Source organism: Echeneis naucrates, chromosome 13, assembly GCF_900963305.1.
Source record: "Echeneis naucrates chromosome 13, fEcheNa1.1, whole genome shotgun sequence".
Lineage (NCBI taxonomy): Eukaryota > Metazoa > Chordata > Actinopteri > Carangiformes > Echeneidae > Echeneis > Echeneis naucrates.
The window spans coordinates 7,961,673-7,989,579 of record NC_042523.1 but is presented as its reverse complement, the minus strand read 5'-3'; the positions used below and the strand labels follow the sequence as shown (position 1 = coordinate 7,989,579).

The following is a 27,907-nucleotide window of genomic DNA, read 5'->3' as shown; positions in this document are numbered from 1 at the left end:
TGTAAACCTGTATTCTACATAATTACCATCAGGGGTAACTGCATTGGCTACAAAGAGAAGTCCAATTGTATTGAAGTCCATGTGAACATGATGCATCTTTTCGTGTGATTTTTCATATTTATAAAAATGTTTCTAAGACGTTTATGGTCTCGGTCTTGAGTCCCAAGTCTTACTCAGCTCAACATGTTCATGTTTAGATAGATTTAGATAGTTTCATTGAGCGGAGGGTTAGGGGATAGACCTTAATGCAGATTGTAAGACATACATTACAGTATAGAGCAGCTTCTACTCCAAATGTGGTTTCTTGTGGTTTCAAAAGACTAAGATAGCAACAACCAAGTGACCAACTTCAGGTTTCACAACAGTAGTTCACAAACCAATGGATGATGCTATAGTCGCCAGTTGGCTATAACCCCAGTCCCAGACACAAACACTTATTTTCCAGTCAACAGCTATTGAAGTGTTGTCTTTAATGGGGAATAGATTTTCCCCGTATAGACTGCACTCCGCTTTAAGTGTTGTTCAGTTGTTGACATAATGATCAGTCTTCAAAGAGCTCTTCCCTTCCTCAACAGCCCAGTCATTTCAACTCATCACGTCTGATCGGACAACATCATCTTTCTAGGTTGCCATGTAAACATGGCAAACATGACTTTCCAAAGATTTGTGTTTAAACATTTACTATTTTGTAGCCAAAATAGTTGTCACTATACACACAAAAAGCTTTTCTTATTCTATGGCAACCCCAGTCTCCTTCTACGTTTGTTGGAGAATCAAACTCCAAACAAAAAAGATGATGTGTTGATATGATTTCTGAATCATTGCTTAAGCTCTTCTGCTATAACCTTATCGCAGCGGAGGTAACAGATTCTCAGAACCATTACAAGCCTTTATGAATGCTGCCAGTGTTGACTGGATGAGCTCTTTGCAACTGGTTCGCCTCCATATCAGGAAATAAAACTATATATTTCCTGCAGCACAGCAATAAAAAGCAGTTTAGAAGTATAGAGGATCTGTCCATTGAAATTTAGATAGCTTTTATTTGATGGAGTTTGGGAGTTTGTTTTAATACAGTTCTCTGTGTGTGTGCCATTTTCTGCTGCCTCCAATGTTTTCTCAGAGTGATGATTTTGTGGGTTTGAGGTTGCTCTTATAGAATTAGGATTTGTAGTAGCAGTACCGTACCTTTGCACAAATGGCTTGGAAGTTAACGTGTTGTCTTAAAAGACAGTCATTTCTTTAAACTTGTCCAATGGTCTGAGAATTAGAAGAGAAAAACATGTTTTGTGAGGACAGCTTTATTAGGAATCTCCCTGTCATAAGACACGCTGCATGTGAGCACAGAGTACAGCAGATCGAAGGCTGAAACTGACTGAAGTTAAGCGAAATACTAATTTAACATATCATCACTCATTAACAGCTGCTGCACAGAAGGTTTTTTTTTTTTTTTTTGGGCGCCATCCAGTAAGATGCAACGTTTTGACCTAGTAAAAAGACAAAGGCCCTAAATTGCTTGTTCACCCCAAATTTTAATGATGAGTGGGAATTATGTCTCACTGTTGGAAGCACAAGAAGGATTGCACATAGATGGGTTCCGCGACACATCAGCTAATTCTCAATACGAATCCTCCATTAACCACTTCAAGGAGCACAAGATGAAGCTATTGGAGCGGTCCTGTCTGACGCAAACATCACTGAACTTCTGAGTGTGGATCTTAAGTATGCTGTGTGTGCAGTCTAAATGTATCTCAGAAGTACTGTCACAACAGGAAAAGTGGGGTTGGTCCTGGATCCTATTTGCCTATTGTATTATTTATTCTTAAAAAAAAAATATATATATATAAATAAAATAAAATATGAAAAGTAATCTTTTGTTGAACCAATTTCTTCCTCGTGTAAACCATATTGATGCTATTGGACAGTATCTAACTCATGAAAAGTCCACAACTCTGAGATAGGATGCGGAAAATGAAGACATGGTCCAGAATAATGTTTTCTTCTGTGACCCTCTTCTTTGTGGCTAAAATCTGGTCAAAAACATCTATCAGGCATCTCCTGTAGAGGACAGGGAACATACTGTGACCCTAAATAACTTCCACAGCAGGGCCTAACAGCAACGTTTGCCCCGTTGCCCCAGGCAACCAGATTTGGATCGCTGTCAACAATTCCTTGCAGTCTGGTGGCAATGGTTTTTTTCCTTTGCATAGAAAAACAAAGCTGAATCCCCCTGTGAACAGCCTAACTAAGTGAGAATGTCCCCCGTTGAACTATTTTACTGCGTGAGAAAGTGTAAAAATGATCAGCTTCATAAAACGCAGGATAACACACGAGAGGAGTATTAAAACTAGATGAATTGTACCTGAGGAGGAAGAGAAGTATAAAATTCACTAAAGCAATAAAGAGGCACTAAATATTTGTATTTGTTTAAGAACAAGAAAAACATCACAAACTCAATGTACGTTTTCATTTTATCAATGAAAATCTAAATAAACAAACATTTGGATTTACCGGGTCAGATAGGGATCTCTTAGGGGAGGAAGAAAACAATACTAAAGGTGTACCTATAGACAATCCAGACCATAATATAATCTCAGGAAATCAGGCACCAGACAATATTGCTCGAAAACTTGTGGACAACAGAGAACATATCCCAGACTTACCCGGAGTCTCTAGACAAAAATGAATTTAAATACCTAATTACATTACATTGCAAATGTGAAATTTAAATGCAATGACATTCGTCTTTTATTCTCTCCTTTATTCTGGGTCATTAATGAAGCCGAGCCTCTCGGCCTTATCAAGTCGTGTGTGTGTGTGTGTGTGTGTGTGTGTGTGTGTGTGTGTGTGTGTGTGTGTGTGTGTTTGAGAGAGAGAGAGAGAAAGTTTTCCATTTAAAATAATGTACATAGGTCATAGTGCATTTCTCTAGCATTCACAGCTACTTAGTAAGGAATGGAGGATGCTTGTTGCTATGGATACCAGCCAGTACTATAGCCACTGCATTTTACTATGTAATTATGTTAAAGTCACCTTGACAGGAAGCATATAATTACTCTGTCATTTATCCTGGTCAGCTGTGTAGTTCAAAGGGCAGTGTGTAGAGGAGCATTTGTTTCTTCACATTGCCGAGATGAAACGGTGAATCCAGAAAATAACTTGATAACTATCAAATTCTCTTTTGAGATGAGATTGATGATTAATTAACAGATACTGAATAACACTAATCCTGCCCTTCAAACTAAACCCAAAGGATAATGCTGGCTCATCAGATTGACCGCATCAATTTGTATCGATAAAAGCAAGTTAATAGTTACCTTGTAGTTTATTTCTGTATGCCTTTGCTACAAGCTGCAATCAGCAGGTTTTTGACTCCAGTTTCAAAAAGCAAGCAAGCAAACAACAAAAAAAAAAAAAAACAAACAAACATAAGAGGCCTATGGTGTTCATAGGTGGCATACATTTCAGTCATTATGTCATTAAGTGTATAACCACTCAGCAACATAAGGTGCTCATTCGTTCCTTGACAGCCACATCACACATTTCCCCCCCTGATATGTCAAAATTCAGAAGATCCTGCAACCCTGAATCATTCAACCTTGAATCATCAGTGAAGAGAAAGCTAATGTGACCTGACGGGTCACTCACATCAGTGGAGTGTCTCTGCCCTCTGGGACCTAAAGCAGTGGCAGGGGTCTGTGTATGTATGTGGAGAGCTTCCAAATCAAAGAGTTGTCTTTGCAGGTGTCCTTGACTGCACAACAGTTACATTAAGCAGGCTGAGTACCATTCCTGAGCAGTTTACACGTGTACATATCAACCGGGAAAGCCTTCACTGCGGTGCTGCTGTTCTGAAGTTACGCTACACAAGGCAGAATTTTTGTCTGTCTGCATCACTGCTGTGCTGCCGCAGATCAAAAGTGCTCAAGGGATGATGAAGCTAACTCCTTCTGATGGACAGTGTAGACTCATAGCAATTCCTTTGTAACACCTATGGGTGTCTGATTCCAGCTGGAAATGCCTGACAGCCTGCTGTCAGGTGGGATGAAGGCGAGCGTTACCTGTGCACAGAACCAGAGAGGGCCAAAAAAGAGCTGTGCGCCGTGAGCTGAGAATAATTCGTCTTTCAGTAATGGTGAAAATGATGTTCGACCTGATCGGAGCTCACTCTGCTGGAGAATATTAGATCATTTACCAAAGAGAGATTTGAAGTCTTCTCGTCATTTGACTGTGAGGGATTTTATGAAGTGCAACGGACGAACAGGAATTGCAATGAGGTTATCGTTAAAAGTCCATTAAGTGAGGTTTTGGTTGTACGAATTTTACATTTTTACATTTGATTTATAATTTGTGCCTCAAAAGGAAAAAAATCCTCTTCTAAAATGCCAATATATTATAAAGCAATAATTGACATATATTTTTCTGCATTATAGATTTTCTGCAAACACAAAAATAAATCCAGAACTTTATTTGTTTTACCTAAACAAAGAATGACCATTTTTATAATACTATTTATAATATTTATAATACTAATACTATCTCTGGATAATTAAATCATACCTGTACATTGGAGATTAATGCCAGATTTTGTATAACTTTGATAAATGTGGGTCCCTTTATAGTGTAAACAGGTGTTCAAACCGAAACCAGCACTGCGTCAATGAGCACAAAGGGCTGTAAGGTGAGAGGAGAGTGAAATAAGACCCAAAAGTTTAGGAAAGCAAATATTTTTGAAGAATAACACTTGTTGTTTTGTCGGATTTTACAGCTTGCCAGGTTCACAGTGTCAGTACCAGTAAAAAGTAAAGGAAGGAAGAAAGAAAGTTCAAAGAACGGGCACGTACATGTAATTGATTGGCCAAATCAATGTCTCGCTGTGTGATACCGTGCAAAAGCTTGATCCAAGTGCACCTTTTTTTTTTTTTTTTTTTTTCCCTGAGACGACCTGTGGTTTCTGGCAGAGGACATTGTGTTGGGTTTTTCTTGTCCTCCTACTCTACAACAGCTCATTAAAAAATAACTTCTCAAATACACAAAACATGATGAATTGTCCTACCAACAATGTTGGAGTTTCTATATTTGAGGTAGATTTTGAGATTTTTTTCATGAAGGCCTTGTTTAAATCTGCCATTAGACGTCAGGTCTTTTTTAGTGTTATAGATAACCATGTTGCAGACACACACAATGTACACAAACGCACGGTCAATGTGATGGTAACGTCTTGCCAATCAGTTAATTCATCACGCCGGGGATGTCTTAATCTATTTCCTTTGGCAGTGAATTACTGTTTCTTCTGGAGGAGACAAGGCGAAGGGCAGTTTTGCGTCTGCCACTCTTCAAACCAACGACCACGTCCATCCAGACAAACTCCTACATGCCTTTATTTGTATATAGAATTACTTCCTTTCTCCTTTTGTGTACTTTTCCTTCTCAGTAAACCAGTTGTTACATAACATATGTTTTTAAGATTGAAGAAAATTTCTACGAGTAATTATCTCATAATGAGTTTGATTCTCTTGGGTTACGGAAGATGCATTTTTCACTTGAGGTGCCTTCTATCCTCAGAGGAAATGATTTCAGAGGCATAGTCTGTGATAAAATGAGACAAACCTTGTGGGCATGACTAATGCCACTGAGTCCAATTAAACTGATGTCTTGTACCCAGTGAATTAAATCTCACTGATATGATCTTTTCTGCCCGCGCATACATCTGCCTCTATCTTCCTAATCACCTGGAAAAATAGAGGACGAACTGTGACATATGCACATGATCTCCTCGTATGTCTATCTATATTTGGAAAATTATGCTTGCTTGATGCCTGTCAAAACACTCGATCCTTGATTTGATGAATATAAGGAGACGGATAGGAAGGACAGGAAACATGGAAGGAAGCCATGTGTCGTCACGATAAACGCAGGAAACTGCTTGTGGGCAGGAAAATGGCAAAATTAATCGGTTGCTCTATTATTAAAATTGGTCGTCGTCTTCATACGCTGATGTGGGTCACAAATAAGATGCTTCCCCCGACTGCCACCAAACTACTGTGATTCCCTGTAACCACTGTACCACTCCCGCTGTGAGTGAATTTATGACTTAGTTAAGCTCTCTGAAGGCTGCAACGGCTTGCCAGTGAAATGATTGTTAGTCTAGAGGAAGTCATATATCAAAACAGGCCTCAGTTTGTCATTATCTATTAATACTCCGCTGCTCTCACTCTAGAGCTCTGGAAACAGCCAGAACTCGCACGCTCTCGCCTTTTCCCAAGACTGAAAGATTTCCTCTGAAAGATGGAAGTGAAAGACGGCTCTTCAAAGTTTGCTCAGCTTGTGATTGATTTACTTATCCCTCCATGGTCTGCTGTATGTGCTTGACAGCTCTGGAGATGGAACAGTGTTCAAAGACTTAATTGAGCTGAATGCTCACAGCTTAAGTGCTGTAGGCAAAAAATCCACACAATTAAGAGGGACTAATGACGTGAAGTATCGCACATTATTTCTCCAAATAACCCTTAGGGGCTTCCATATTCAGTGTCATTAAGTCTTAATTAGTGATTAGGAAGAGGAAATAAAGTATTTAGCTGGAACTTGGCGTCTTCACACTAAACCATTTTCGACGTCTTTTGATAAAACAAAAGAAGGATGTATGTAGGTCATTCTTTGAAGACATATTTCAATTCTTTTTTTTTTGATGCTGTAATTATTAAAAATTCTGTCTCGCTGTCTTTTCAGAGCCAAGATGATATGCATAACATCCACAACAATCGACTTGGTAAGTCTTCTTTCTTTATGGCCAATGTGTTGTCAAAGTAAAAAAGACAATTAGCACAGAAGCGAAACCGAGGAAAAAGGTTTTGATCACAACCTGCAAACTCCAGTGTAATTCTTTCTTAGTGTTCTTGTATTATTATTATTGTATGTGCCTGAAATGAGTCCTTTATTTATCATTTAATCAGTTAATAAAAACATGTCGTTCTTTAATTAATAACTACAAATCTTGATATTACATACAACCTTATGGATTTATAATGGACTTCTGAAATAGTTCTTATAATATTAGGAGCAAGAAAGGTGGCGCAGGGAACCGGACTGTAACAATGAGCATTTAGGAGCGATCTTCATCGAAAATTACCTTTTAATTATGTGACACATAAATAATAATGGCAAGGAGAGAGGACCAACAAAGTGATTGATCATGCCATAAACACCCTATTAATAGTAACAACAAAAAGCTTTTTACAATGTCGTTTTTATTTATTAGTATGCCAGAATTTATGTCAGTGTGACATCAGTAACGATATTTCCTGTCTCATTACCCAGTAGCAATATTATTGTGCTTTATATTCATTTACTAGAAGTAAATACTTTTGGGGTAATTTATTTCTCAATTTCTCAATCTCTTTTACGTTCATAATATCATCTACCATGGATACATACATGTGTATGTGCATATATATATATACGTGTTTGTGTGTGCATGCATGATATTTACTTAACTTTGAATTTTTTTTTTATTATTTATAATTAATTAATTATTATTTCTTGGGGCTTTTACGTCTTTATTATCGTCCCAGAAGTGGTAGAGTCGAACACGGCATGCACGCTAAGTACTTGACCACCTGCACGGCCAGAACTTGTCATATTTTAGTATTCGTCATTGTTCTGATGGATACACAAGTGGAACTAATTTGCAATGCTGAGTGACATACAAAAGAATGCACTATTACTGAATATTTTTCAGTTTGGAGAAAACTACATGCTCCAAAGAATGAAATCATCCGTCAATATAATCATAAATACTACATGAGAATGAAATGTTGGCCAGCGTGAAATTTTGATGGTGAAAGGAGCTTTTGTCTGATGCGTACCTTGAAAAATTAAACTCCAAAGTTCTTCAGACTTTTTCATAAATATAGCCCTGTTTCTTCATCGATTTGACAGCAACCAAGAGTTTCATAAGTAGAGCAAATAAAAAGATCTCATGCATGCCTTTCATGCTTCAGGGGGCTCATGCAATCACCATCTGAATGTGATTTTTGGGAGCCTGCAGAGGAGTTCAGAGCAAGTTTTTTGGACTTCTGCCTCTTTTTCATTCAATTGGGTCACTACAGACGCAAATCCACACAAAAGCAACTTCATAATGCTCTCATTTGGCATGTCAGCACAGAGAAGAAACACAAACAGACAGCTATCTGGAAAATGGAGCTGCCCTATCTGGCACCGCCATATTAATTCCCTTTGTTACACCAGAAAAGCTCCTCTTGCCTGCAGAGAAAATGTTTTGATGATTAAGGGAAAATCTGAATTCAAGCTGTTTTAATAGTACAGTAAACATCAAAAGGTGTAAAGGAAAAAAATGAAAAAACCTGTGTTTCCTCACAGGGAATCAAGAGGACAAATCTGATTAGACTGATGCTCTTCATAAGTTTGAATGGAATGAGAAATTATATATATATACGTATATATACACATTATGTACACACTGCAGTCAGTGTGTCTACATTACTATGTATAGAACAAACAAAAACTACTCTCATTCCTCTGACAACATTGTGCTGCATCAACATGCCACATCTCAACAACTGAGATAGTGTAAAACCCTGGAGAACTTCACCTACCTATAAATGCCCGAGGAAGAGAAAAAGCTCAACATTGCTGAACATTGTTGCTTCACTATTGCAAAGTGAAAGAAATTTAGACTGCAAAAACTGCTTGTTTTTCATCAGTGCTGAAAGTGTCAAGTCCCTGTTGAATCTGGAATGACCTAAAATGCCATCCACACGTAGAACCAGATATACACATTGACTGGGCTTTGATTGTAGCTTCACAGCGCTAAAAATGTTAGCCAACAGAACTAGACCTCTTCAGATGATCAATAAAATTAGTTTATGAATGTAGAAATATTACTCTGACATGGCCTCCCTCGCCACCATTTTTCCTTAGTAAATCAATTTATATTACAGAATACTATAACATTACAAGAATCCAAATGTTTAAGGCCTTTGGCTGTGTAGCCCTATAAATTCAGTCAGTTCTCCTAATTCTCACATCCATAGTCCAAAGAAGCAAATATAAAATGGATAGAATTATGTGTAATGTGCACATCACAGTAGATGAGTCAGAATAATGAATAATGAACCATGAGAAGAACTATTTCAGTTCGAGCTAGTTTTTAATGGAAAGTGGTTTATGATTGTGTCCTGGTTCAGGGGACACACATACATCCACAGTGTATACAAGGTAATGCATTTAGACAACAGGAACTGTTGACTGGAGAAAGGTTTCAAAACTGAGTCTGGAATTTTGATGTCTTCTATGCCAACCACAGCTTTTTAAGTAAGCAGATTCAGTTCATTAATGTTCTTATATCTTATGTAATGTCTAAATGAGGCAGTTTTGACTAAAATCCAAGTGGCTTTTAACCAAGGCCACTGAAGTGTATTACTTAGTTAACAATTAGGCCAATTTATATTCAGGACACCTTATAATGTAGGATTTAATGCATTTCATTTTAAGAGTCAGAGTAGATACACGCTTGTGTATTTATTTATAATGGAAGCGTGTTTCAAAAGGATTTTACAAATAAAATTTCACTATTGAAATTCTTATTTTTCGGTTATAGTGTGTCTGGATGCACTAATGGAGAGACAATTTGCATTCCTTGAAAAAAAACACAGAACGTTAACATGAATCATATTCGGATGGATATGAACTTGCATGTTCGTGATAAAAGCCTCAGTACATAGATTGCTGGTGAATTATGATTTGATCTCCTACTGAAAAGAAACATGTCTTGGCTGCATGACATTATGGTACAGTGGAATTCAATTACAATCTGTGTTTCTTCCAATTTCCTTTTCTTAAAGTTTACTTGTTCATGACCAGGATCTGTGTTTTTAGTGCAATTGTTGAACTTTTTAACAAAAAATGCAAATGTGGAAGTAGAATCATTGCTCTCTGACTTTAAGGAAATAACACCAAACCACATGTGTATTGTTGATGTAGAAAAATAAATTAGCTATAGGCTCAGTTCTTTATCTGGGGGAAAAAGAAAAAAATGTTCTAGCCAATAGCATGTGTAAGCTACACTGCCAAAAGTGTTTTATTAAAGGCGGATTTATCATTTTGATGTGTACTGTTTGAGAGTTGAGGGTATAGGACAACACTGCAGCACAAACAGCGGGGACAGTGGAAATATGCCGGAATTTCAATCAGATTATCACTTAAACAGAAAAACTAAGAAAAGGAAAGTCTTATTATAGCCCTGCCATAGTCCACTTCAGACTTGGGGGATATGCATTGTATCTTCAAGAAGCTACTGTGTTTGTAAGATGTTAACTCAACTCCTTCCCGCATGCTTTCGTACATTCCCTGTGTATTTACTTGTCCTTATTTCCCTCTTTTCCCCTCAATTGTCCTTACAGTGCCTGGCTGCTTGCCTGTAACAAACTTCTTTTGTTTCTGCTTTGCTTTTCTTTTCTTTGTTATTCTGAACACAGCTGACAACTTTATTCTGCAAATTAAACTATCACTACACATCCATCCTCAAATGTCACAAACGGTGCATGAGTATGTGTGTCATTTTACTCTAAAAAGCCATGCATATTAAATGAAAAAAGAAAATCTGCACAAATGAGGAGAAAACAAGCTTGTTTTTTAAGTGGCATCTCATCCATTTTCAAAATAGCCTAATAGGTGTTGAATGCATTTCCTAAGTAGAACGTGGAATATGTTATGGCATTAATTAGCTCGGCTTCCTGAATTATTGTTGCTAAGTGAGGTTTAAGGGTTGAGTTCAGCACTCATTAGTCTTCAGCAGAGTCGTCCATGGAGCCGTGAACTCTCCAGAACCTCTAATGAGTGTGATTATCACAGGTTGAAGACCCTTCACAGCAGCCTGCATGTGTTGAAATCTACTGTGTGATAGTTCTGTATGTGCATCTTGTTACCACCTGGAGAAAATTATAATGAGTGACTATTTACAGGAGAGTGACTTTTCCTTCCCACAGCTTCTGTCATGTACTTCTTTATCGCATACACAGTGACACACATTATTTCTCTCTGCATCTCCCAGCTCTCTATTGGTTTGCGTCCTCATTTCCCACCCCCCACCCCCTTTCAGTTTGCTGTCTCCGTCTCTCTGTTTTAACAAAATATTTATGACACTGACCTTTTCAGTACTAAGCTGAAAGTTAAATACACTATGCTCTGTATTGATTGTTTGCAGGGCAATTATAAGTCTATATTAATAGGGGAAGATGGCTGATAGAAAATCGTTTCACTTGCTGTATGACACATGGGCCCGTGCCACCCGAGATGATTGCCCACAGGGAAAGTAAATTAATTTTATGTGGCTAAATCAAACCCTCAACAGCCTAAAAGTTGCCTGTATTGAATTTGGGCTTCCAGATTGAATATCACTGTGTGTCTGTGGATTGGCTATTAAATCCTGGGGCTGTCTGGTGTGACGGTCATGGTTAGTTTGGTCAGGAAACTGCAACCTCATTCTCCTCAGTGCACTTTGTCTTTCAAATGCACCATTTTGGACGTGAGGGAGGGAGAGATAGATGGGGGATTTTTTGCAAAAAGGCAGATTCTGAGCCATCTTGTCTTGGGGAGTCCAATGATGTGAGTCACTGGAGTGTAGCAGGTTTTACACCAGCACAATCAACCACTGGATGGGGGGGTCAAGCCAGCTGCCTATGAAAATGAGCTGCAGACATCTGTCATTACTAAATATGTCCTGGCATTGAAGAGGTCTGCATTTGTCATGACCATTTCATTGTTCTCACAGCAGCCTAATGATCCCACTCGCAGCATCTTATCCTTCAGATTTTGTTCAATGGTTTGTCATCGAAATTGTGCTATTGATCTCCTTTTGGTCTGTTTCTTGCTCTCTGAATTTTCAACTGGATCTCACATGCTGCACTCCAAACTCAAGCATGCACTTCATTCCTCGACAATGGTAATAATGTGAATTTAACTGCGTGGATGAAGTGAAACTGTCCCTGTGACAGTTCTGGCGACTCCCCACACCTGCTCTGTGACACTCGCGGACATGACAGCGCTATAGGACAGGCTAGATGTCAGTGTGCTCTCAGCCTCTCTGCCACTTGGCAACGTTTGCCATCCTGCTCGAAGGAAGTGTCACTATTGATTTGTGTCAGTGAGGTAACAACACTGCAGGGCCATGCATCCACAACGGCACACAATCTACACTCAAGTGCAGATCTTTACTGCACTTTCCTGTGTGCATCCACAGACAAACACCTAGGAGTAGAAACACATTTTAGTTTGCCAGCCCTGATTCTTTAATCAGTCTGATCTTCTACCATCTTATATGCAGAGACAGCGAGGAGGTGAGTATACATACTACTCAAAGCCCTTGCACCGAGTTTGCCATAGACCAGATGGTGATGGGCTTTAAACAGTGGCTCCATGCACTGAGAGAAGCATCAGATCAGAGCGAGAAGGAGGCAGAATCCTCCTGTGTCTCATTTCAACCAATATATTTCAAGGCTGATACAGTCTCTTTTTTTTAGTGGAGTGGCCTCCATGGAATACAGAAGAAGTGAGGTGAGATAAGCGAAAGCTAGAGTCATGCTTTTTAGTTCCATTGGGCTGGCAAAAATAAAATCATCTGTACCAAGTTGATTGGTGCTTTGGCTTCATCTCCTCAGGAACCTTCAATCTCTCTCAGGCAATATGTAGCCATAAACCACAGAACACTGGGAACCTTGTTTTTTTTCCCCCCCAAGGAATCATGAGAATCATTGCAATTCAAGCTGAAGGGAACCATTTAAGCTTTATAGCAATCCATCCAATTGGTGACATTGATATTTCACTAAAAAGAAAAATAAAGAAAGTGGACCTTGTGATAGTGGAAGAGGAAACTTCAAGGTATCACCAAAGTAAGACCTTGTCAATGTGGGACCATGCTAACCACCTGCTGGCAAGAGAATGTGCAGAGAATAAAAGATTTACCCTCTTCTCTCACTCATAATGCCCTCTAACATCATTGTCAGTGTCAGCTATCCAATCAACCATCCACCAACACGACCAACCTCAGCTTTTCTACCAGCCTCACAAAACTAGCAGGGCCTCACAGATTTAGCATAAAATAAGAATGTGGATTTTTTTGCTGTGCTCACTGGATAATCTCATCTAACCCCAAAGAATCTGCTCTGTGGTATTATTGGCATTTAAGACACTTTTAAATCTTTGTTGTTTAATTAAATACGAGTAGACGTATCGATTGCACACTCTTTGCTGTGAGTGCCCTGGGAGTCCACAGAGGTGATTTCTACCTATAAGGAGAAGGACACAGGAATGATGGAGGTGAAGGAAGAACAGTGCTGTAAGAGGATCTTTCCTTTTCCCTATTTCCTCCTGTTGTTTGATGATTAATCGAAACCCATTAGTGTGGAGCCAAGGCCAGTGAATTCACTCTTAATTAGTTTCTTTTTTTACCTCTCATTCTCCTTTGCCTTGACATGGGGTACGCATTATCTACACAATGAGAGATTGCAAACTCCTTATCTGATTTTGCTGTTAGTCTCATGCAGCTGGTATTATTGCTGCGCTGTGCAGTATAGGAGTCTCACCCAGGGCTGTAAAATGCACTTCTTTATGTACACACACGTACACAAATGCACATAATTGTTCATTTAGCAAAGTCAGCAGAAGGGCATTTAGAGGTGGTTGTGGTATTCGCTGTCTGAGCTCAGCTCTAGGCGGAGGTTAGATCTGTCGGGAGATGGACTCGCTGAGATTTAGCAAGTAAAGCCACCCCCTCACCAGGGCTCCAGGATCAATGGGATCTTTGTTATGAGTGGAGCAAAGGCCCGACACACCCACCAACACTTAATTAAAAAGATCCAACTGAGATACTGTACTCTGGCATAGTGTCTACTCCTGACCCCAGTGCTAATATCTGAACCTAGAAAGGAATGAGGTTCAAGCAGTGTAATTGGGAAGGAAGCAATTCATCTAATACTGCCGTTGTCAGCATTCGCCCTTTCCCTCTTCCTTTTGCTGTGCCTCCATGCCGGCAACAGCCAGAGCAAAAGAATAGTTTCTTTTAGGGTAGTCTGTCCGATCATATGTCTGTTTGTCTGTTTGTTAATAAAAATTTCTATCCTTTCCTTTCCCCATCAACATGATAAGTGCTTTATTTCTTTAAACTTGACAGGAACCTTCACTGAGAGTCAGAGATGCATTGATTTAATTATTAATGGTCATAGTTCAAGGTTACAGTTACATCCCGTTTATGGGAGGGCGACATATCAGCAATGAAACGCCCAGAGGGCATTTCGTTACATCTGACATTCAGTTGAACGCCGGAAGCTAAAGCTCAGTGTGACCTCACAGAATATTTTTTGTCCATAGCTCAAAAACTCAAATATGACTTATGACGCAAAGCAACACACATGTCCAATTGAATAAAATTCAGATTGTTTTGAACATAACAGAAATGTCAAAGGTCAACTTGTGGCACCACACTGTACAACAGAAAAATATGTATTCAGCTGCAACTCAGCAGATGACATTGTGTCACATTTCCACATATATATGACACGTATTTCCTGCAACGTGGCCCTGAGGTGATAATTCCTGTATTGCTAATGCACCTGCCAGCACTGACTTATTTACTTATTTATGTTTTAAAGCATGAACATGCTCTTAGTCAGCTCATTTTGCCAAACTTCTGGTAATCTTAATTTATGTCATGGTATGCCCTTTATGACACTATTCTGTACAAACATTTTGATGGCTAATTAAAATGTCTAAAGCTGGTAAGAATTATCTTTTAACTTTTTTTTTTTTTTTTTTTTTTTGAGCTCAAATTAAGAATAAAGTGTCCATGGAAAGGCATGCACATCTCATTACTGGGACGATTTTGAGCTGCCTGTCACTACGTTAAACCGACTTCTGTTCTGCTTCTCTTCTTACTTCACACCTGGATATTGGTTCCCACCACTCAGCTCTAAATCCATGAAATCCTTTGTTGTCACAGACATTCCAGCCAGGTACTGCAGACTTTATTTTGATGTGAGGGACAGCTTACAGGATTTAGGAGTTGTCAAATGTAATTGCACAGAGCCAAAGAAAAAATTACAGTTTATTTTTTTTTTATTTTTTACTGTCCTTCGCCACAGGTCCTGTGGTCCAGCTTTGATAGTACTGGTTGTGAGAGCCACAGGGTTTATGTGGGCTTGTTTGGGCAGCCAAAGTCATTATTCACTGAGCTGTGTCACTATTACTGCCCTGTAAATGAATTTCACATGAAGAGGGACTGAGGCTAGCTCAGTCAATGACAAAGATGGTATCTAAACGTGTCGTCAGCTTTGAGACAGCCTGTATTAGCAGTTCTTTAACAGACATTGTTGAGCTTGTGGCTCCTAGTTAACATTGGCCTCCACATACAGCAGCAATAACAAGCTTTTAGTGTTAATGCAGCTGTGTTGTTCACCCTGAAGTAGACAGCTGGGCTTTATCAACCCTTTGAGTGTTACAGGACCTCAGAGAAAGACTTCTCTGTCTGCTAATCTTTTAAGTCGCACAGTCTGGGCTGTGACATTTACATAAACTCTCCTCAAGCCAATTAGGCTCTTGATGTGCTGGGTATTACAATCAGACCAATAACGGAGATTAGCAAAAGTCACCTTAGTTATTCAGACCGCAAATCTTATCTTGTCTTGCTCTCAGAAGGTCATCGATTGGCAAGATCCTTTTTCACAGCATGCGGGGAGTCTCTCATCTCTATCTTTTGTATTCCCTCAGACCTGCGGGAGATAGTATTCATCATCCAGAGTCAAAGAAACTACTTCCATGTGAGGCAGGCAGAAAGACTGAGAGCAGATTTGCTCAAGCAAGCACACAGTCTGACAAAGGTAAGATTCAAGGCACCTTTCAGTAAAACACACTTGCATCGTCTTATTTTGACATTTAAGAGCACATTTTCCTTTTGTTGAGAAATATTTCTTTGCTAGTGATCGGGACGAGCAGCAAATGTCACATCTGAATATAAATTGATGTACATTATGCCACAGGGCGTCAGCGCAGATTTTATTGAAACGTAAATATTTTTGAATGTTTTAACCAGATATCCACTCGAGGAAAATATACATTGCATGACTTGACTGCATAGAAATGGAGCATTGCCAGGTGTTTGTTTTTGTTGTTTTGTTCATTTGTTACACTTTTCCACAGTACTTATTGTTTTTAATATTGAATTATGGTGTGAAGAATTATTCATGGTACCCTCCAGATTAAAATTGCCCCATTCCTGTCCAAAATATGAAAGTGTCGTTTTAAATATGCAACATTGGCTGCTCCTTGTGACATCAAATTGTGCGCTTACTAATTTTATGGATTTAGGAAATCCAGGACATTTGTGCAGCTGTGATGTTCAGATACGTATTTCTCTATTCAACAAATCAACCTTCCATTTCTGGCCAGTTGCAGTTAAATTTTTAATGAGAAGTGATGATCATCCAAAGGCGTATGTTCCTCCTAATGAATATTGCAATTCCTTTTTTTTATTCAGATTTTCAACAAAAAAAAGGGTAAAGGCTCAAGGAAAAGAAAATATATACTTTCTTCAGGGAAATAAACTCCAAATTCCATATGCTTATGAAAATTTAATAAATTACATCAGGATCATGACTTAGGAACACAGGGAGCACATTTGCTGGTCACAAGGCCTTTTGCTTCTCTTCATTAAATCTCCTCAGGACAGATGAAATGTGGTGTAATACATTAGTAATGACAATATGACAGTAAATTAGATGAAGAAACCACTTGCTGTGCTTCTGCTACCAAGAGACCAATTTAGGCCTTCTAGTTGGGTTCATACATTATTGTTATTGTTTCTGTCTCCTCTACTGCTGGATGGCATATGCCTTTAGTCTACATTATTTTCTATGAGTCCAAAGTGACAAAGATTAAGACCTAAACAATCAAAATGAGATGTTATATCTGTTTATCGCCCGTCTCAAAATTATGTGGTGGCAATTTAGATGTCATGTTCTTGGAGAATTACTAAATACTGATGTTATTTTTTCCAGTTTTTGCCTTGAAATTCCACACTCCACCTGAAGCAGTATGATTCCCAAAGTCAGATTAAATATGACAGTTGACTTCCCAGTTTTATTGTTATTGGAATCTAATCAGTCAACGTTCAGGACTCTGACTTTGACTTTCTGGATGTGCACAGCTTGGCAAGGTTTTTCATGTTTCCTGTAATGAATAGTGGCATCGGTTTGTGCCAGTAGATCGAATTTGTCATGAAAAAATTAGCAACGCTCATTGATGTCACATTTTATAAGACAGTCTTAATGAATACCATCATGTTGGATTTGCATTTATAACCTCAGAGATGTCAGGTGTTTTAGTATCATTTGCATACAATCAGGCAAACTACGTGAAGGGAGAAGTTTAATTAACAACATCTCAAAGAGGTGGCAGTAAAGGCTTGACAACTTTTCTAAGAGATATAAGATCAGCCTTGAAGATTATCCTAACAGACTGAAAATATCTTTAGCCTCATCTGTAACTAACCTATTCAAAATACCAGCCCCAACTTCTTAAACAAAACATGAGTTACAGCTGCCCATCCCTCACCTCAGCCCCCCATGAAACATGCGCAAAGTAAAAATTCTGCTATTTAACAGTCTTGGAGGGTTTTCCTGGGATACTGATAGAAAAAGATCAAAGCTAAATATAAAAGAGAGTTGCTCAGATTGTTGAAACATGTTTGATGTTTGACAAAAAGTTATGGCACATTACCATGGAAAACTTGAATAGCTTGAAAAAATAATGAAATCCAGTGTTGAGTATTTCGTAGACCATTTAATCAATTTTGGTGATCAGAAATGATTAATAATTACCTGAAGTAATTGGATTTACTTTACTCTGAATCCAGGTATCTGCCAAGTGAAAGTGAAAAGCAAATCCAAGCACTGTAGGTTTATGTCCAAGGAAGAAAGCTGGGAAGACACAGTTAAGTTTAGGAGTTTTTTCGGGTCAGAGAAGTCATGACCTCGGTCAACGTATAATTTTTTTAGTTTTATGTTATTATTTTTTAAGTATTGTCATTAAAACAGAATGATGTTTTCTACCTGCCATCCCAAATGTAAAAAAATGTGAAATGTTTCAGAGCAACATTACGTTAAAGTGACAGAACAGTGTTTCCAGGTTTTACCAAGCAGTATTTTTGAATAGAAAAACCACACGTCATGTGCACATGCAACCAGATGAGCCACTGTTGTAAGCTCATCAATGCTACAGGAAGTAGAACTTATCTAGTTTTCTGTACTCCACCTGAAGTCAAAGACGCAAGGAGAAGAAAAATGGACTACATGACTGAAAATGAACACGTGGTCAAAGCAAGCGAATCTGCAGGCAAGACTGTGGAATTCTAGATGGCAGCAGGGACCCCCTCCCATGTGGAGCAACGCAAGTTTGATTCATGAAGGATAAACATCTCAATAACCGAGCTTGGTAAATTCATTATCCCAAATCAGTATATCACACTGACAAATAAAGCCTGTGCCTCACTGGGCTCAGGCTAGGCCATGTTCAAATTTCCTCGTGAGATGCGTTTGTGGTTGCCTTCTGGAGTGTAGGCTGGTTTGGAAATGTGTCGAATCACTTAGGGCCTGTTGCTTGTAAATATCAGCCAGGAGAGTTTGAGCCATAGCTCCTGCCACTTGTTTAGTCTTGATTAATCTCATGTAGATTCTCACGTTTGCCATTGAGACAGAATGCAGAGCGGCAGCCTCCTCCGAGTGGGCCTGCAGAGACGTGAGCTGTGAAGAGAGAAGCTGTTGTTGCGGCTGCTGTGGGAGCGGTGAAGAGAAGGGGAGCTGTTGCTCCTCCTGCAGCTGGAGTGAGGAAGAGGGGAGAGCAAGGGAGACTGAGGTTTTGTTGACTGGGTGACATTGTGGGTCTTGTGCCACACAGTGATCAGTGGTGGTTGGTTGTTCGGTCTGTGGATGAATATTATACGACGTGGGAAACGTTTTAAATCGGCTGAGGCCCTAATACAGGTTTAAGCAGAAAAATAGTAGACACATTAGAGAAGTTTTTCTTTTTTCTTTTTTCTTTTTTTTTAAAGGAAGGTTACAGATTTTTCATAAAATGTTGTCAAGTTGTCTTTTGGATTTTCATCTACATATATATCATAGTAAGGAAAATTCTGATTAAAACTACTACTACTTAAAATTTATCAGATTAGATCAGATTAAGAGAATTGTAAAGAAAAAACACCTTCAGTGTCACAAAAAATTCTATCCAACATCACTGATAATATAAAGCTTTAAGGCCTGCTCACTGTGCTTCCAAGACACATGAAATGCATGAATGATTAGTTTTACTGGTGCAGAGCCTTTTTTCCCCCATGAGGGATAATTCTGTTGAGTCCTCATCAGACTGTAGAAGGTTTTGTGAGATCCACATATTTATACAGACAGGGACTTGTGTATTCTATGTGGCACCTCACAGCCCATGTTCCTGCCATTTGATATTCTGCCATCTGCGAAGGATTCATGTTACATTTATATAGTATCTGTCATTTAGCCGATGCTCATATGCACAGAGATACTCAAGGCCAGGAGAATGAGATTAAAATCAGCGGGGGAACATGCTGTGATTTTTAAGTGCTTTCTCGTGTTGAAGGCTGTGATGAGTTTTGATGTGTTTTTCAGTTCCAGATCAGTCTTCATAGGTTTGCCTTAGCTAGCTGTCATAAAGGGTCTTTGTGACTGCAGCTCATTACTGAAGTGGTTTTGACAGATGGCAGCTCAATCAATCGCCACGCTCCCCTACGGCCCCTCCTTTGGTTAAAAGTATAGTTTCCTGTTCCTCCATCACAACCAGGTCTGAGTGACCTCCATCATCTCCCAAGTCACCAAGCAATCAGTGTCTTATTTGTTGCAGACATGTCCACACAATGACCAGCTCTTATCCGTGGATGAGGAATATAGCTTGCGCACAACTCCCATGAAAAGATCAGCCTCTTTTTCTTCTTGAAAGACTCCTTTTTTTCTCAAAATGTCAATTACTCTCAGAACCAAGAGCTCTGCTCTTGAGATTGTGTCATTATATGAATACAAACCTTGTTTGATATGGAACTTTTCTCAAAGTTATTCTTTTTGTGCAACAGCGATGGCTTGGATGTCAAGTACAGAGCAGTTTAATCAAATATGGAAGTTGTCACTTATGACATTAGCTTGAAGATTAAATGCGTATTAGAAGAGCGCTAACAATCCTCCACAGATCAAATGGGTTTAATAAGTGTAAACGGTGTCAGGCTCATCACCTAAATCAAACAGGCGGCTCAGAGCAGACAGTTCCCTTTGACTTCCTGCTTGACGAGTGGACCGTGCCGTGATGAAGCACAGGGTCTTCTGCTCTGCTGCTTTGTTTTCCTCGCAGTGTGAAGCATTGGCTCTCTCATGCATCCAATACAATCACAATGGGAAATTTCACTGAAAGATTCTCCTGAAATGTCCTGCTCATGTTTCTGGTGATTTTTCTGTTTTACCAGTTTTGGATTTAAAGGACCCTATTGGTCTATTTACAAATATAATCTCTGGCATTATTGTATAATTTTCCGATTATAGTGGGAAGACTAAAGGTACAGGTCCGACAGCGTGATATGGACACGATAGTCACCTGCCCTGAGACCTGCCCCCTTAACCTCAAACAAAAATACTAGCCTTCTTATGCCAAGTTAGAGAGCATCTTTGTAGCTGCGCAATTTCCCTCTTCCTACTGACTGACCGTGGCAAGTGAATGATTCCAGGTTTTCATTTATAGCAGCATGTTTAATGTGTAAGCATTCATTTTTAGGGAAGTCCATTCCCAGCACCTGAACACAAGGCAAGATGGCAAGCCACCGTAAGATTGGGTTTGGGTTGTTTTGTTTTTTTTTTTCCACAGCCAAAATACACTAAAACTAAAAACACTACGCTGCTGGCAAACCAGCCAGTTATACCTCTCTCACCAATTTTTGTTTTTTTAATGTTGATGATAATAAAAATTATGATGAACAATGCAAACTGTCATGAAACAGCAAGGTCCTGTTAATTGTTCATTTATTTGGGAGCATTTTTTACTGCAAGCTCATAAATGTTTTGTGTTTTGTGATTATTGCAATATAGAACAGTGGAATTGTTGAGCACATCGGTCTTTAGCAACACAGATAGCATTTGTTGGATAAATTCACTCTTGGTTCTGGTCTTTCTGTGAGATTTCTCTGACACTTCAAAGAATAGAGGCGCTCTCCAGTGTTATCATTCTTTTTTGACAGTCCCGTCTCGGCCCATGTTTGTCAAAGCTACACAATACTGCCGAGAGGGCAGGCAGTGCATATCTTTCAATCCAATGATAATGTAACTAACAAAAATAAATGCAGAGTCCGCTATGACAAATGATAAACAACTCAGGCGAGTTTAGACAGCTTGACAATGGATTTTCATTGCTTACAGGCATGAATAGAAAACTATTTTGCTTGACAAGGAATTGTAACATGCCAGGCTGCATTGTAAAAATATATATGTTGAATTAACACTATAGGCAATTTGTGATAAATGGACTAAGTCAACCTAAACCTTTGGACAGGGTGAGGGTTTAATTGTCTTTTGCTTTGTGCAGCTAGATAGACTTGCACCTACTGGGAATATGATGTCTGGTTTGTGTGACATTTCTTTCAGAATCCACCAGTGGTTGTGCTTCTTCACAGTTTATCAGATAATGAGGGAGATTGGAGTATCCTTCCTCTGCTGCCTTAGTGAGTATCCCTGAACTGATGAATAATATGCCCGACGGGGTGAAAAGTGGGCACAATGTCAGAAATGTGTCCTCCTACAAGCTGAAATTTGAGACATTTTGGCTTTTGAGAATATTCTGTGCATCATGCTTGGAAGGTATATATCGATGGCTCTCTCATACAAGCCTCACACACCTTTGTCTCTCCAGCTATTACTAACACAATAACTAAGAGTGATTGCTTCGCATAATGATAAGCTCTTCCTAATGTTCCCAGGACTGTGATAACAAACCTATTACCGCAGTTATTCAGCAGTCTTAACAGCATCATAATGACAAGAGCTACAGTTGTCTTCATGCTTGGGCCTTCACAAAAAGCTGAGTTACTGTTCAACTCAGTAATTGTTTTGGGGAAATGAGTTATTTGGAATAACACATGCATTTGTTTTCTACCATCATAGAGATTTAGGAACTAGATCAACAAAAGCACCCAAAACAATTACACACCCCACCCCCCTGCCCCCGGGCTGGAAAGAGTCTGTGTCTGTGATGTTTTCTTGTCTCCGTGTCCTCCAGGGAAAGTTCTGCAGCTTCCTTGACTGTATCTGAGTGGGCCAGGAGCCGCAGTTAGATAGTTCATCAGACGGGACTCAAATGAAAAGATGGATTTTTGTAGTGTTGTGTATTCGTGGCAAAGCTGCATTTGTTTTTGTTTTATTATTCAGCGATGGTTTTGACAACAGTTTATTTATCTTGTGTTCTCAGTTTATCATATTCTTTCGGGAAAAACTCATCCTGGATTGTATTTCTTGAGGAGGAAACAAATGTGAGGATGGCTACGCTCGTTCAAGTCCTCGCAAAATTCGCCAAGAATAAAGTGAGTGAACCAAAATCTCCTCAAATCTCTCTCTCTCTCTCTCTCACTCTGCCACTCTGTCACTCTGTCTCTGTCTGTATTTCACTCTTGTTGCCAGATTCCTCACTGAGGCCAAAGCTTCCTGTTATAAGCTCCAGCTTAGCTGATGATCAGTTCAATTAACAGATACAGTATCAGGCTGGCTCCAGCTCCTCTGAAGCTGCCCAGCTGTCAGACATGTCACTCCTTACTCTGTACTCTGCTGGAGACTGAAATTAAATGCTGCCTCTCCACTCATGAAATCATTTTTCTACTATATGGTTTGGTAGGTTGGAAAAAAAAAACAATTAAAATGCTGCAGTCAGGAAATCATACATAGGGGATATAATAAAAAGATTATTTTAATCCATCACAGCAACTTTATCTATCCATGAGGGAAATTAAAAATGGCCATTATGGCAGCAGACAAAAACGTAGCTATTATTAATAAGAGCAAAATTCATGCTACAGATAAAAATAAAGAAATAGAGAAATGGTCCATATGACAATAAGTATTTCAATATTTCATGTGCCACTCTCTCGATTATTAATCAAGCTTAACAAAATGGCTTTTTTCTTGCTAATTGCAGTTATTATCAAGGCTTCACAATAAACATTTTAGCTGTCTTTTGAGTGAAACGGAGCAAAAAATTATGTTAATTACACTTTCAGTGCAATTTCAAAGCAACAGAGACAGCAAGACAGAGAAAGGGAGAGAACAAGGCAAGGAGAGGCTGAGAAAATCAATGCACTGTATTCAGCTACAATGAAATAAGATTTTACCCATTTGAAATAATAATAATAAAAAAATTGTAGAAAATCAATATGAGCCGTCAATGTTGATATTGTGCCATTCTGCCACAAATAAATCAATGTTCGGGAGCAACTGATAAAACCTGCAGGAAAAAGAAACTTTTTTTCAGCAAATGCTGGCATTTGCTGAAAAACACTGCAAAGCAATTAATGGAATCCAATTGTAGAACTATTTATAACCTAAATGATATTTCAAGGATTGAAGTGAGTCCTGGGTGAGCAAGCACAACTTTATCTTGAGGAAGAAGTGGCTTTGGAAGCGACACCTTTTGATTGCATTCATTACAAAACTTAGCCGAAAGCAAAAGTGTTTATCTCAGTGTGGGCAGATGAGCAATTAAACACCAAAGTGTAGATGTAATTAGATAATGTTTGACTCGTGACACATTTCTGTTCATTCATGAGCACATGTAACTCTCAAAAGTCACGACTGAGCATTTGTCTTCATGACCAGTAAACAAACAGTAAATTCATTCTTGAGTCCCTTATTTTTTTCCCCCGGTACATCCAGCTAACATTCAGCTAAATTAAGTAACTACTCGGCATCCCTTCACATAAAGCCTGCCAAAGCAGTGTCGATTGTTTTAACACTCCAGTTAAATTATTGAGCCTTAGCTGCCGTTTCCCATATTTCCCAAAGGTTGAACCGTTCCTTTTAAACTCTGACCCATTTCAAGCAGCAGGAGGAGTTTGAAAATTTCCAAATTAGACCTGAAGCCCAAACGCTTCTCGTATGACAGTTCACAGCGATATGTTAACTGGTGAAAAAGACATTTTTTACCTGTAAGATATTGAAATGTCTCTGTAAATTCATTTTCAGGAATGGTTTCTTGGTAAGCCCCTGCATGATGAGGAGTCAACCATTATCCATCACTATGCCTTTGCAGAGAATCCATCAGTTTTCAAATATCCAGACTTTGCTGCCGCCTGGGCTTTAAGCATCCCCCTTGTTGTTCGGTGAGTATGTAAACTAAATCCAATTGTGTTAAAAAAAAAAAATTAAAAATAAATTAAAAAAATCACCACTTTTTAGTCACTAATTTTTATAAAATTTTTTCCTTTTTTTTTTTTTTTAATTTGTAATTTTTTATTTTTTTTTTAGACTTGCAAACAAAGTGAGAGACGAGCCACTGAAATCTGACTTTACCATTGACCTGAAGCATGAGGTAAGGGGGCAAACAAGCTACACAAAAACAAACCCAGATCTGTTTTGTCTCGATAATGACAAAGAAGCTCTTCTTTTTTCTTAACCATTCCCTTGAGTCTCACAATCAAGTTGATGTCAAACTGCTATAATTTATTTCCACAAAAAGAATGAGGCATGAAATCCATCTAACCTTGAAGTCAAATCTCATTACTATTGAGAATTTTCAAGGCACAGGTTCTTCTTTTTACCACTGAAATTCAGTCAGAGAGGCACCCAAGGATTTTATTGAGTAAATGCGGTATCAGGCCCGGTCTGAAAAAGCTTCTATTAGGGGTGGTATGAGTTCAGCCCAGGAGAGTCAATTAAAACACTGTTCACTCTTTCTGTTTCTAAAAAGAGGATGTAATGTCATTTTGAATTACGGGATTTCTGAGGAATGACAGTTTTAAAAGTTGATAGGATGTTTTAATGTTGATTGCTTTCATTTACACATCACCATTCATAATAATAATAATAATAATAATAATAATAAACACATGTTGTGAATTGTCAGTGTCAGTCCAGGTCACTGTCAGTGGAATAGATCCAGACTGTAAGTTTACAGCTTCTGTAGTTTTTGAGGCTTTGAGGTATTTGCCAGTAGGCAGATGGTGCTGTCCTCATTACAGATTCTTTTGCTGTAATGTCTTTCTTTCCCCTGTAGAATATTTCAAGTAGATCCTAGATTTTATTTGGCTCTCCTCCAGAAAGATGTACAATAACACAGCTCTCCATCCTTCCCTTGCTTTCATTCCCTTTATCTCTCATTTTTTTCTGATATATTAATACTTAAAATGCTTCTTGAATATTTTGGGTGAGAGAAAAAATGATATATTTATTAGTAAAGTAAATCAAGTGGGCATTGGCGTAATGGGTAGAGCATACACCTCACGAACTCACAAAGACGCTGCAAGGTCCTCATCGCTGACGCTTGTTCAATTCCAACTGGTGTCATTTTTTTCATGTCATTCCTCACACACACAACCTTCTCTCACATTTCCTGTCACTCGTCAAACTACCAGATCAACAAAAGGCCAGAAAACTATATTTAAAAAGAAAAGAAAGCAGTTTCAGTTGAGTTTTTAATTGAGCATTAATGTCCCTAATACAGTATCTTGTTGTCAAGCACATGCACTAAAAAAAGATTGCTCTGTCACAACAGGTTGCCTTGTATATTTGGGATAACGGGAAGGGTCCACATCTCACTGCTGTTCCTGAGCTGTGCACTGATCCGGTGGTCTCTCCTCAGGCCCAGCGCTGCGCCACCACCCTGAGCAGAGAGCTTCAACTGTGTGTGAGTGTCTTCTGCGTTTCCAGATCTGTTTGAATGCTTTCAATTTCCAGTAAATGGGCAGGATACAAAATTGAACAACAAAATAAAAGAGCTGTTGCTGCAGGGTCAGATAATGGCTATTTGGGGGCCATCTACAACATTAAGCCTCCAGCCTTTGTGCCCACAGCACCAGTATTTCATAGATCAGTACAGCTTTGAATGTTATTCACTGAATTTCCCATTCAGTAAAACACATTGTATTAACCTAAAAAGACAAAGTCTTGGCTTTTTTTTAAATTAGATTTCGCAATGCACCAAAAAACAAATGCTCGTCTGTTGCCTAGCAACATTCATTTGCGTCCTCTCAGCATCAACTTTTATACAGTGTATGTATGTTGACCGTTTCCCACAGTCATCAAAAGTTGTTAGAGGTCATCCATTACCAGCACTGATCGATTGTGAGCTAATACAAACATTGTGCTTTACAGGCTCATACATTCCTTTTACTCTGGCTCCTTTGGCTCCTGTTGCTCCTGCTACATTTGTCCTTTCATCGCGTCCGAACGAAACGACAGCGACAACGAAATTGAAACTTGCGTGCAAAATTTCATGTCGTTCTGGTTCTCTTTCTTCTTCATCCCCTTCGTCACTTATGTTTACAATTTTGCACACATGCTTGTCCAACAAACAAACAAAAAAAAACAACAACATATCTACCCTCATATTTTGTAGGAGATTTAAATATCTAAATGTGCACAGGCCAATGCTAGGCAAGACCACGTGTTAAAAATCAATTAATTAATTAATGAAGTTGAACTATGAGGAAAGGTGCAGTAACACCAGTGACAAACTGGCAGGAGGTAGTTTTCCACTGCAACTACAGCAATCTATAGTAACTCATTTTGTTGCAGAGGATTAATCACAAAAATTTATTTTATTCGCTATCTGTTAAATAATTGATCTCCTTTCAAACCTAGTGTTTACCAGATAATACAATTAAATATTTTACTGCTTTTTTGTAAGAAGTAGAAGAGGCAGGAAACTTTATCTGGATAAGCCCTCAGTGAACAATTGATTTCCAGTCAGATTTTGTGTGTTGTCTGAGTGAGAGGAGATAAGTGGGTGTGGTTGAAGAAAACGGGTCATGAAGTACGGTCAGTATTTCCAACATCGACAAACAAACAATCATTTTGGTGAAGTTTACTCCTGTTGGTGCATGTGCATTAATGTGTAGATTGTAACGTTGTGCTGCCTGCAGTTTTTGACTCTAGCTGGTAAAAAGGAAAAAAGAGAAAGAAAAGATCAATAATGTTGAAGGGAGGTAACAGTGAGTGAGTGAGATGAGTTGAATTTGGGATGCAGCTGAACGTGGTCCAATTCTTACACACCCCCTTTCCCCGCTCTTTTTGACTTAAAATTTTTCTTCTGATCTTTTTATTTGTGATTCAGATCTCATACTGCATGTGCATATGTGGTCAGAGGTCTGATACATGTTCGCTGCAGCCTGCGCTGTCACATTTATATTCATGTGGGTTTTTTTTAGCTTCCTCTCAGCGGAAATCACTATCCTCACAGAACTGCATTCATTTGACCAGAAAAACAGGGCAACGACTCAAGCAGCCAGCGAAGAAGCATGGCGGTCACAGGTTTAATAAGTATTCAGGGAGAACTTTCCATTTACACAGAACAAGAGGGGACATATCGTAATCGGTCTGCGTTTGTTGCAAGTTGCAAGACAAATTGCCAAGTGCGGCCCGAGCCTAACAAAGAATCAAGTGCCTCAGAAGGCAAATTCAAGGAGGCAAAGGACAGCAATCCATAAAGTGCCTGCTGGAACAAAACGCGTCCATTTTTTTGGAACAATAACACTTATTCTGCTGTTATTCTGACGCAAATGTTACATATTTCAGCGCAAGGGTGTTTGAATTAAAAAAACGAGTCATGTTGAATGAGTAAAGCAAGCCAAAAAAGT

The 27,907-nt window shown here is 38.9% G+C and overlaps 1 protein-coding gene across 1 annotated transcript in view; it reads left to right on the top strand.

Annotated features, from left to right (window-relative positions):
* Window positions 1-27,907, top strand: part of LOC115053566 (beta-1,3-glucosyltransferase-like) — a 55,871-nt gene that overhangs the window by 13,073 nt on the left and 14,891 nt on the right. The window contains exons 3-9 of the mRNA XM_029518384.1: window positions 6,727-6,766; window positions 15,778-15,887; window positions 21,714-21,790; window positions 22,534-22,645; window positions 24,297-24,433; window positions 24,579-24,642; window positions 25,825-25,956. Coding sequence (XP_029374244.1) covers window positions 6,727-6,766; window positions 15,778-15,887; window positions 21,714-21,790; window positions 22,534-22,645; window positions 24,297-24,433; window positions 24,579-24,642; window positions 25,825-25,956 — 672 coding nt within the window. The remainder of the gene's footprint in view (window positions 1-6,726; window positions 6,767-15,777; window positions 15,888-21,713; window positions 21,791-22,533; window positions 22,646-24,296; window positions 24,434-24,578; window positions 24,643-25,824; window positions 25,957-27,907) is intronic.